General features: G+C 38.4%; 1 protein-coding gene across 2 annotated transcripts in view; it reads right to left on the bottom strand.

Annotated features, from left to right (window-relative positions):
• Positions 1-12616, bottom strand: part of PARP4 (poly(ADP-ribose) polymerase family member 4) — a 133954-nt gene that overhangs the window by 18316 nt on the left and 103022 nt on the right. For both annotated transcript variants that reach the window (XM_077158767.1, XM_077158766.1), the window contains exons 28-30: positions 11439-11519; positions 9273-9368; positions 7031-7153 (exon numbers count right to left, since the gene is read on the bottom strand). In XM_077158767.1, coding sequence (XP_077014882.1) covers positions 7031-7153; positions 9273-9368; positions 11439-11519 — 300 coding nt within the window. The remainder of the gene's footprint in view (positions 1-7030; positions 7154-9272; positions 9369-11438; positions 11520-12616) is intronic.

The following is a 12616-nucleotide window of genomic DNA, read 5'->3' as shown; positions in this document are numbered from 1 at the left end:
ACCAAGACTACATCGAGAGGCTAGCAGCAAAGAGGTCTTTGAATGGTGTTTCAAAAAAGTGAAAGAGATCTAGATATAAAATAAATTTAATCCAAATACAATGATGAACTGGGAAAAATACAGCATATATATTTATGCCAATACCATGTTCTCCCAATTAATATAGCTTTATAAGACTTGAAATCAGATAGTGTAAGCCCTCCAATTCTTTCCTTCCTTTCCAAAATTTTGGCTAATCAAGATCCTTAAATTTATATGCAAATTTTAGAAATCAGTATGTCAATCTCTACTGGGAAGACTTTCTAGTTTTGGTATCAGGGTAATGCCAGCCTCTCTCTGGCATCTCTCTTCTCTTCTATTTTGTGGAAGAGTTTCTAAAACTGGTATTTTCTTCTTCCTTAAATATTTGGTAGAATTAACTGGTGAAGACTTCTGAGCCTGGAATTTTCCTTTTTCACAAGGGTTTTAATTACAAATTCAGTTTCTTTAAGAAATATATGGGCATTCAGATTTTCTATTTTTCTACAGTGAGTTTTGGTAGTTTGTGTTTTTCAAGGAATTTTTCTTTTTCACCTAAGTTGTCAAATACTGGCATAAAGTTGTTCATAATATTTCTTTATTATTGTTCTAGTTTGCTAGCTGCCAGAATGCAATATATCAGAAACAGAATGGCTTTTAAAAGGGGGAATTTAATAAGTTGCTAGTATACAGTTCTAAGGCCGAGAAAATGTCCCAATTAAAACAGGTCTATAGACATGTCCAATTTGAGGCACTGGGGAAAGATACCTTGGTTCAAGAAGGCCAACAACGTTCAATGTTTCTCTCTCAGCTGGAAGGACACATGGCGAACGTGGCAGTGTCTGCTGGCTTTCTCATGGCTCTACCAAAAAGGGAATCTCTCCAAAATGTTTCCTCTTTTAAAGGATTCCAGCAAGCAACTCCACCTTCAGTGGGTGGAGACACACCTCCATGGAAACCATCTAATCAAAAGTTACCACCCACAGTTGGGTGGGTCACATCTTCATGGAAACAATCAAAATGCTCCCATCTAGCAAAAATGAATGAGGATCAAAGGGCATGGCTTTTCTGGGGTCCACCACAGATTCAGACCGACACAATTATCCTTATAACATTTGTAGGATCTGTACGGATGCCCCCTTTTAATTGGTAATTTGTATTTTCTCTTGACCTGCTGCGCTAGAGGCTATTAATTTAATCAACCTTCTCTGTTTTCTATTTCTGATCTTATTTTTATTCCTTCCTATGATAGGCATAATTTTAAAGGTGGAATTTCTGTCCATTTATTAAGTCAAACACCACTCAAGGTACTGCAGCAGCAGGACTTGACAGATGGAATTAAGGTTACTAATTAATTGATTTAAGATTGGAAGAGTGTCCTGGATTAATCCATGTAGGCCCAATGTAATTAACCCCTTAAGTGCAAAAGAGGAAGACAGAGGGATGTGGTAGAAGAAACAGAAGAGAGAATAGATAAAAGGGGAAGTTAGGAATCAAAGAATGAGAAGGACTTGAACTGCCACTGCTGGCTTTGAAGATGGAGGAAAAGGGTTTAGAAGCTGAGAATAACCACCACCTGACAGCCAGCAAGGAAACAGGATCATAGTCCTATAACTGCAAGGAACTGAATTCTGCTATCAACCTAAATGAGCATGGAGGTGGATTCATCCCTAGAACCTTCAAAAAGGAATGCAACTCCACCAACAACTTGACTTCAGCCTTGAGAAACCAACTGAGCCCAGTGGAATTCTGGCCTACAGAATTGTGAAAAAATAAAATTGTGTTATTTTAAGCTGCTAATTTGTAGTATTTGTTATAGCAGCAATAGAAAACTAAAATGCTTACTACCCAGAATTGTTCCATTTGCTCCTTTCTAGTTCTTTCTCTGACATCAAGGAGTTTCCATACACACATGTACTGATCAGCACTCAGCTGAAAATTGGAAAGACCCTCTGCAGCTCTCTGGAGCATTCTTGGCTGTACAGCCTTCTCTTCTCCAGTATTTTGTCCTGGTAATCCTAGACATATTGGCCTCTCTGATCAAAACCTTGTATATATAACTCAGAGATACTGCCAGGCTCTATTTGGGTTCACCTTCCTTAGACTATAACTTGGAAACTTCTTCCAGGCAGTAAGCTAGAGAGCAATCCTAGGGCTCATCTCATTTGTTTTGCTTCTCTCAGAGTTCACTGTCCTGTACTATCTGTTGTCCTATATTTGAAACCATTGTTTCATATATTTTGTTCAGTCAAGTATTTCTTGTCACATTTTTTTAGTTGTCTAAGGCCAAAACATAAATTGAATCCCTAAATGCATGATGTTGCTCCATTATGGTCATAAGCAGAATGCCCTGAGATATTGTGATGGTCTGGAGGCTTTATGAACCTCAGAATCATGTTCTTAGAGCTAATTCATTCTTGTGGGTATAAATGTGCTGTGGGTAAACCTTTTGATTAGGTTATTTTAGTTGAGGGGTGCCCCAGGTGGTCTTAATCCTCTTACTTGAGTCCTTTGTAAGAGGATGGAAGAGAGAAGGACTCAGAAAAAAGGCCACAGAAGTTGAAAGAGGAAGCCACAGAAACAGAGAGAAAGCCAATGAGGCCAGAAGTTAGAAGAAATGAAATCCAGAAGAGAGAAGAGAGACCAGGAGAGGTTGCCATGTGTCTTGCCAAATGACAGAAAATACAGGTATCATCTTGATGATGTCTTGATTTGGACATTTTTATAGTTTCAGAACCGTATGATTACAAACTAATAAATCCCCATTGTTAAAAGACAACCCATTTCATGGCATTTTGCATTTCAGCAGCTTTAGCAAACTAAAACAGTGGTTTAAAATTCAATGTGCACGTACCCTCTGACCTTTTAAGTTTAACTTTAGAAATATATCCTTTAAATGTAGTCAACTCAGGGGACATAATAAATGTACAAGGTTATTCATTGTAGCCCTGTTTATAATAGACAGGAAACAAATCACATTTCCATAGATATGGGGCTTGATTAGATAAAATTCTAGTATGTTGAAATAATATAATGCTATTCTGCCATAAATAAAGAAGTGCATAGTATATCAATGTGTGTGTACAAGTGGGAAAAATGCACATTCAGCTCAGATATGTATAAGCTATCTCTGGAAAGATAATACAAGGAATTAATAATAATGGTTGTCTCCGAGGAGGGGAACCATGTGGCTAACTTGGCAAGTTTTTACTGTCTCCTCTTTCATACTGTTTGGGTTTTGAACCATAAAGAAAGAATTTTATTAAATAAATAAAAATATGCCCTATTTCAGGGGTGCATGGATAGTTCAGTGGTTAGAATTCCCACCTTTCATGCAGGAGAGACCCGGGTTTGATTCCCGGACCATGCACCCCCTCAAAAAAATACGCCCCATTTCAGCAGCATGCTTCCTCTATTTACCAAAAACCGTACTCATTTTCTTCATCCTTCCTTTCAAGTTCACAGTCTGTAGTTTTGTTTATCAATATGCCTACACTATCATCTTCTACTAAGGAACAATGCAGTCTCTCAAGACAGGGAAACACTGACACAGTGTGCTGGAAGGAACCTCAGTGTTATGGCACGCCTGTATGATGGGTCATGGCACTCAATTTGCTACTAACGGCAGTTAAATATTGAATTTTTCAAATAATTTGCAGAAAAATTAGATGAGAAGTATTTTTGTAAAATCTGTCTCTCATTTATTTTGAATACATTTCCATGAGTGGGACGGAAGGGAGTGGATTTAAGGTCAGTGTACTTGGAATTCTACCCGAGAGGACTCCGAGCCTGTGTGGGTCACAGCAGGAAAGAGAACACCAAGGAGGGTCTTATTTAACAAACAAGAAAACTGAGATTCCTCACGCTCACGTGAGTTGGGCAAAGCCAGAATGGGTGAGTTATACATCAGAATTGTTGTTTTTTCAAACCTGGCACCAGCCAGCTCCCTCAGCCATGACCATTTCCTTCCTTTGTCAATCCCTATTAGGTGCTCCCAGGCAGCCCTGGGAGACTCACACGGACACCTGCAGTCTCCACGATGCCACAACACAGCACCTGTCTTTGGTGAAGTCTGCCGGGCCACCCTGGGTACGGGCTAAACGTACCACCATGAGCACCATACACCTCTCATTCTAACTTGACTTTCCCAAACTCTTTACTTACGTTTTTGCAAAGTTTGTTTATTTGTTGAGTATCATGCACATGGTACAAAATTCAAAACATATGAAAGGATACATAGTGAAAAATCAAGCATCCCTCAAAACTTCCTGGCCATCCCATGCCCCTCTGGGAGACAACCACTGTTCCCAGTTTCTAATGTATTCCTCTAGGGAGTCTATCCATATAGAAATTTTTAAATAAAGGACATAACTCAACAGGCAAATTTATATCCTTTCATTTTTGTTTTAACCTAAATAGTAGTATGTTATTCATATGTTTTTATTTTCTTATTGAGGTAACATATATATAACATCAGATTTACCCTTTTAACCATTTCCAAATGTACAATTCAGTGGCATTAATTATTTCACAATGTTGTGCTACTATCACCATCTTCTATTACAAAAACTCTTCCATCACTCCAAACAGAATCCCTTTAACCTTTAAGCAACAACTCCCCTTCACCCCTCCCCACAGTTCCTGTAACCTCTATTTTCACCTTGCTTTTTTTGCTTAATAAATCTTTGGTATCTTCTAATAAGAGTACTATGGGCCTCCTCATTCTTTTTTAAATTTATTTTTTAAAATTAAATTCAGTGGCATTAAGTACATTCACAGTGCTGTGCTACCATAACTACCATCTATTACCCAAACTTCTCATCACTCTCAACCAAAACTCTGTACCCATTAAGCACTAACTCTCATCTCTCCCTTGACCCCCCCATACCCAGTTCATTCCTTTCATAGCTGCAGAGACATTGCCAGGTTGCCCTTTGAGAGACAGTACTGACTTACTCTCCCGTCGCCCCTGCTATTGCTAACGATAGCTACCATTTACTGAATAACTATCAAGAAGCAAACATGTTCCAAGGGGCTACAGGTATTAATGCATTTACTCTTCACAATGACCCCCTTAGGTAGGTTTTATTATTATCACATTTGTTTTTTGAGCATAGAGCCCTGAAGTGGAGGGTTGAAGGTCATAGCTAGGTTTTAAACCCCAGCTTTCTGGTCACAGCACCTGTGTTCTTAACCACTCTTTCACTGTCTTTCACTTACCTTCCCTTTTAAATCTCTGCCAATCTGACAGAAAAAAAAGAAATGGAATTTCATTGCATTTCAATTTGCTCGTCTTTTAGCCACAATGAGGTTGAGCATATTTTCATATATTAAAAGACATGATTTCCTTGGGAATGATCAAATCCTTTGCCTGTTTTTCTATTGGATTATCCTAGTTTTTTCCTTAAGAATTTGTTCATAATATGCAAAGAAAATCAATCTATCTCAGTTGCAAATATTTTTTCCCAGTTCATCATTGTCTTTGGATTTAATTTATTGCATGTCTATATTTCTTTCGGTTTTTTGAAACACCATTCAAAGATCTCTTTGCTGCTAGCCTCTCGATGTAGTTTTGGTTCCTTTATGCCTGGACTCATTCCAAGCACTACTTGAGCTGCCTGGCTGTGCCATGCACACTCTCCAGCCCTTTACAGCAATTGTCATCTGGCAGCCATGACTTCTCTGCTATCCAGTGGGTAGGATAAGACTAAGGAAGGGAGTCCAGAAAATGCATGGAAACATGATTTCCTAAGGTTATCTTTCCCCTTTTTTAAAAGGCAATAACGATTAAACAAAACAAAACAAAATGCCTGAGTAAAGGGTTGATGAAACTTTTTTTTTTTTTTTAATTTACCATCGTGGTGGTTTGGAGCTGTATGTACCCCAGAAAAAACATGTACTAAAACTTAATCCATTCTGTGGATACGAACTCATTCTAGGTAGAATTAGCCTTTTGATGAGGCTATTTCAGTTAAGGTATAACCAACCTCAGTTAGGATAGGTCTTAATCCTATTAACGAAGTCCTTTATAAGAGGATGAAATTCAGACAGAGTGAGAGAAAGCCACAGGTACCAAGAAGCTGAGAGGGAACCTGGTAGAGAAAGAGGAAACCACTATGTGTCTCGCCACGTGACAGGAACAAAGGACTGCCAGCAGCCAGTCCCAGAGCGTCACAGGCTTCAGGAAGAAAGCGTCCGCATCGTCTTGATGATGCCCCGATTTGGACATTTTCCTGGCCTCAAAACCAAGAGAGAATAAAATTCCCATTGTTTAACCCAACCCATTTCATGGTAAATACTTCAGCAGCCTAGGAAACTAAAATACCACCTCAAAACATACTAAATCTGATTTTATGAGTAAAGCAAATGATATGTAATGTGTTTTTATATTCTTAACTAACATGGCAATTTTATTTAGTTTAAGGAAAATGAGTATTTAATTTTCTTAAAATGCATTTTATTTTCTTAAAAGTCCTCTCCATATATTTTTTTCCTTAGACTCTAAATTAAAAAATTTTGGAAATTTTACCTCTAACCCAAGAGTCATATTAGCACTATTTTGTTCCTTTGCTTTCCAATTTTCATTTAAATCACATTTCTCAACTTCTACTATATTTCTGGCTTGAATCTCACAGTGTAAGGCATTATAAACTTTAAGAAATACTGATGCTAAGTTTAGATTATTATATGGGACTTTAATCACTAATTTCATGACAAACTTACGATGTAACCTAGAGTCACAATTTTAACTTCCAACATTACAGCTTGACCATGACCAGTGGTCTCATTATATTTTGTAGCTACACTGAGAATATAAATTAAAATGTATATATCATAGTGGTTTTCTCAGTAATGCAATAACATTTTTATAAATATGCAAATACTTTTCATCATTAAAGCAACAACAGTTTCTGTATATACAAGTAATAGGGTGCTATTTTGGCAAAGCGTTCCCCTCACATCAAGAAAATATGAAAACACAGTATCACCTTACTGGGTAATTAGCACCTACCTGTGCCATGCTGGCATCTGGTTTCTCCTCCTGCCAACTCATATATGGCAGAAAATCCACATCTTCTTGGGCAATAAGTTTCAGAATGTTTGGATTATTAGGAAAAGGTGACTCATTACCATCCTATATTGAATCACAATTGAGTTAATCAAAACAGGCGTTATTAACTTAAATGATAACTATACATTACTATGTAAAGCCTTATAGAGCGTTCAGTTGAAATACGTTTGTATGTAAGACTGGATCATGTGTCCCAGGTCATGAGTGAGATAGAGTCTGAGGATATAGATACATTTAGCAGGGTGACTTTCCTACTTGCTGAGAACTTCCTGGGTGCCAGGTATGGTGTGCTAAGTCCCTCACGTGGATTTTCTTCTCAACCTTACGAAGGAAAATGGGCCTCTTAGGGGTAAGGGAAGCCCAGGTCTCCTCTACTTTTTGAGGATCTTGGATTAATAAAAGATGAGAAATGACAAAATTGTAGTATATGTTTAAAAATACACATGTAGATAACTAATCGTTATAATGCAAAAATAACAACATAGATCACTCAGCTCGAGAGATCATAATATGTTCAAACACCGCAGCCTTTTGTGAATAGGAGCCCTGGCTTGGTGGATGGATCTTCTGATATGCCCTTTATCCCTACTTCTCACAAGTCATGGAATTGGACACTGTTTTTAGCTCTGTTTTACAAAGGAGAAAATTGAGACTACGTGACTTGCACAAAGCTAGTAATTGGTTTACCTAAGATTCAAGTACAGGTCTGTCTGACTTCAATGCCCTTGCTCTTAATCAATTGTACTACATCTATATTGTAAAAAAGTGAAGAATCCTTTACTTGGGACTTTATTTGAACTGCAGATAACTGAAGAAAGAAGATATCCAACAAAGCACTGGATTTCTCTGAGACGTGTTAGTGAAAATGCTGCTTGTCTTCTGGAACCACTGTGAGCCTGAGTCACAGAGTGGAAAAGGAGCTGCTGATCTCATCGGACTGGCCTCATTGGGCTGGCATTGCAAGCTTGAATGGAAAGAGGAACAGCTTCCAGTGCAAATACCACCAGCTTCCTTCTGGGGTGGTCCAACTACTGTTCTATAAGCTCTTAGTGGTGTTAAAAGTTGTATAATCCAACACAACTTTTATGCAGTTGGAAAGGGAGCTGCTACTCACTTCTGCCACGTGATAATGGGATGCAGTAGAATCAGGTCATAGTATTTTTCAAGAGAATTAAGAAATCTGAGTCTCTGGGAACAATCTCCTATAAATGTGAATAACTAAACAGTTTCTGAAAACACTGTCAAAATAAATAAAATACATCTGTGAACTGGACTGGTGAGAGCCACCAACCAGTCTGACTTCTCCTTTAGCATGTTTAAGTCCTATCTGAACCACTGGAAAAGTGATGGGGAGGCAGGGTCATTGTCAATGCATGGCTTTGCAGGAGTTACATGTTTCGTCCTGCTACAACAGAACACAGCCATCACTCAGTGAACAGGATACCATCTCTGAGAACAGCCAGGACAAGTAGTTGCTAGACAAGTAGGTCAGTACCAATCCTGTTCAAAATTCTAAGATCACAGGATAGGGGAAGCAGAGTTCTGGGGATTTTAAGTGTGGAGTCAAAGAATTGGTACTTTTCAGAAATTTCTACCTGGATGAAAATATCCTAGAGCTGGGGTGGTGTATTAAAATGAATCTTTTTGGCAGGATTGAAATTCCTATTATGCATAATTATTTGTTTACAGTTTTATAATGCTCAGCAAGGCTGACCCTGGTCTGGCCACTTCTGTTTTTCAAAGATCTACTCAAAGTTTTTTCTTCCCCCTTATAATGAAATGTACAGTCTATAATGGAAATAATCAGGGATATTGGTATGAACTTGACAAAAATATATCTATTAAATAAATCTAGGGCTCTTTAACACTATACTTTGAAACATTATAAAAAACACCAGTTCTTTGAAAATTGTCATTTTAAATGTTATTCTACAGTTAAAGCCCCAAGAACAGTCATGAGAAATGGCTTAATCTAGGCTGTATTTCTTTTACTTAAAATTAAGGCTTAATCAGACTGACACTAAAACTCATGTGCCCTCAACTATGCTATAACACACAAATGTGAAAAATCCTCTACTTGAGACTCATTTTTCTTCCTGTGCAGAGCAGATTAATAATCAGAGCAGATTATTGTGCAGAAATAAATACAATAATTTAACCATGAATTAACAACAATACATACCCTTTTCTCGATAGCCACAAAGCTTGTAAATTGTGTTATGAGAGAGTTTTCTTTACTGATCTTAATAATCAGAGACTTCAAGATTTGCTTCTTCATCTAAGAAAGAATAAAACAAATGAAATCATGCCCAGTTTAATTTTTATTATCTAGCCATGTATGGCCAATTTAAAAAGTATTAGATAATTTAAAAAGCTTTATGTTATGCTAGTAAATAAATTTATAATCAGTGTTTTAAACTAAATATTGACTCAGTGATCGTATCTAAATAGCTTAAGTAGGTTGCAAGGAAACTTGGTGTTTCCTGCAAAATGGAATCAACTGACTAGCTAAGTCATAGGAAAAATAATTTAAATTTACCAAGCTCTTTGTAGTTTACAAAGAACTTTCAGATACTGTAAGCTTTCTCATTCTTTTACAGATAGTCTGTGGGTAGACACTCTGATTCCAACCTTAGAGGTGAGGAACCCAAGGCTTGTGGTGTGATGAAGGGGCCTGTTCACGATTAGTCAGTGCAGGGCTGTGGTACCTCCCAGATATAAGGGACCTTCAGAAAGATGGACACCAAGGCTGCAAACCTAAGGGCACCAGGGAGCTCAGTAAAAAAGCATGAGGCAGTTCATCTCTGGCTGATGGTCTGCAGGGTATCCAGGCCCCATGAATGGAACACTGGTGCCTCATTTTGGGATGGCATCAAATACTAGTGCCCCCTACCTTATTTAATACCATAATCCACAATCAAAGAATTGAAAGCAGGGACTTGAACAGATGCTTGCACGCCAATGTTCACAGCAGCATTATTCACAATTGCCAAAAGGTGGAAAGAGCTCAGGAGTCCATCAACAGCATAATGGGTAAACAAAATGTGGTCTAGCTATACAATGGAACACTATTCAACCATAAACAGGAATGAAGTTCTGATACATTAGACTACAAACGGATGACCCTCGAAAACATCATGTTGAGTGAAATAGGCCAGACACAAAATGACAAGAGTTGTATGAGCTTACTTATATGAATTTGCATAATTCATGGATACAGAAAGTAGATTAGAGGTTACCAGGGACTGGGGCAGGGGGAAAAGCAGGTTACTGCTTAACAGACACAGAGTTTCTGTTTTGGGTGTTGAAAAAGTTTTGGTACTATACAGCTGTTTTCCAGTAGCCCTGTTTCTTGAAGATGATTGTATAATGATATAGCTTTTACAATGTGACTGTGTGATTGTGAAAACCTTGTGTCTGATGCTCCTTTTATCTATGGTATGGACAGATGAGTAAAAAATATGGATAAAAAATAGGGGGAACAAAGGCAATGAGAGGGAAGGGTGAGGGGTATGGTATGAATGAGTTTTTTCTTTTTTCTTCTTTATTTCTTTTTCTGGAGTGATGCAAATGTTCAAACAAATGATCATGGTGATGAATACACAACTACGTGATGATATTGTGAGCCACTGAATGTATGCCATGTATGGAATGTTTGTATGTTGTTTTTTCAATAAAAACATATTTTTAAAAAGTTCTGTTAATAGAGGGTGGTGATGGTAGCACATCATTGTGAATATGCTAATTTCACTGATGCATATACAAAGTGATTAAAATGAGAACTTTTATTATGTATATATGTTACCGCAATAAAAGTTAGAAAAACAAAAACAAAGACATCACAGCCTATGAGAGATGAGTGGGGAGTTGAATGGGTGGGCTGAGAGGGACCCTCCAATGCAGCCTCCTCAGCACAGTGAGGATGCACAAGATGGGCTCCAGCACCACTGAGTGTCCTTAAGCAGGTTGCAAGCCCCTTCTGTGCCTGAGTCTCTTCATCTGTAAAGTAGGAATACAAACACCGACAACACAGGGCTGCTATAGGAATGAAATATTGTCAATTACAGGCACTTGGTAAATGTTCTTTCCTCTCCCTGGCCTCTTCTGATGGACGAAATGAGCACGGAATTCTCAGCAACCACTGACATTCTTTCTTTAGTTAATTCATTCAGCAAACATTAACTGAGCTCCCCACACCCCAGATAGGGTGTCACAGAAAACCATGAATCCTCCTCGACACCCACGGTCATCTTCTCCATCCAGCTATCCCAACTTTCCATTTTCGGGGATAAATCAACTTAATAATGGAGAACAATGCATATTGGTCTAAATTATGAAAAGAACAAACCTCATGGTTAGTTTCATTTTCATGGAGAATGCCATCTTCATAGTCCCTGATGAAAGCTTGTGCTGTCAGCTTGTGAATCATCTGGGTATAAGAAACAAGGGAAAGAAGAGTCAAATGGCTTCCAAGGAAAGACTCACCTAACACACCTGTTTATGATCTGAGGTACAATTTATGTACAGTAAAATTCTTCTTTTTAAGTGTACTGTTTGATGAGTTTTAATAGACACATACTTGATGGTTAGGCTCATGTGTCAAATTGGCCAGGTAATGGTGACCAGTTGTTTGGTCAAAGAAGCACTGGCCTAACTCTGTTACTGTGTGGGCATTAAACCATAAGGGAATTGGTTGCATCTATGGCTGATTCCATCCACAATCAACTAAGGGGAGTACCTTCAGCAATGAAAGATATTTAACCCAATCAGTTAAAAAGGCTTTAAAAGGAGAAGTGGAGACTTCGGCAATCAGTAGAGAGAACTTTCATCTCTACTTCAGCCAGCCAACTTCTCCTGGGGAACTCACTGAAAACCTTCTTCAGAGATGCCAGCTTGCAGCCTGCCCTACGGAATGTGGACTCGTGCCTCCCCATAGTTGTGTGAGACACTTTTATAAAATCTTATAATATTTACCGATATCTCCTATTTCCCTAGAGAGCCTTGATTAATACACATACAATTGTGTGATGAATGAAATGCAGATACAGAACAAGTCCTTCACCCTAAAATGTTCCCTTGTACCCCTCTGCAGTCAAAACTCTCTCCCCAGCCTCCAGCCTTTGGCAACTTATCTGTTTTCTGTTCCTATAGTTTTGTCTTTTCTATAAAAGACCATTTTCCCAATTCAATTTATTTCAAAATTTTAAAGCCATTTTACTACTGTGGAAAGAGCAAGCTTACTCCTGTAATGCCTGATGTTAACATGTCATCCACTCGGAGGGGCAAGAACAGCAAACACTGCACTAAAGGAATTTTCTCTCAAATGATGATATTTGGCAGAGTCACCCCCAGAGAACCTCTTTGGTTTCTCAGATGTGGCCTCTCTCTCTCTCTCAGCTAACACAGCAAGCAAACTCACTGCCGTCCCCACCTCTATATGGGGCATGACTCCCCAGGGTATAAACTTCCCTGGCAATAAGGGACAGAAATCCTAGAATGAGCTGGGACTCAGCATCAAGGGATTGA

Source organism: Tamandua tetradactyla, chromosome 4 (assembly GCF_023851605.1).
Source record: "Tamandua tetradactyla isolate mTamTet1 chromosome 4, mTamTet1.pri, whole genome shotgun sequence".
NCBI classification, from domain to species: Eukaryota; Metazoa; Chordata; class Mammalia; order Pilosa; family Myrmecophagidae; genus Tamandua; species Tamandua tetradactyla.
This window is presented reverse-complemented; position numbering and strand designations above follow the sequence as displayed.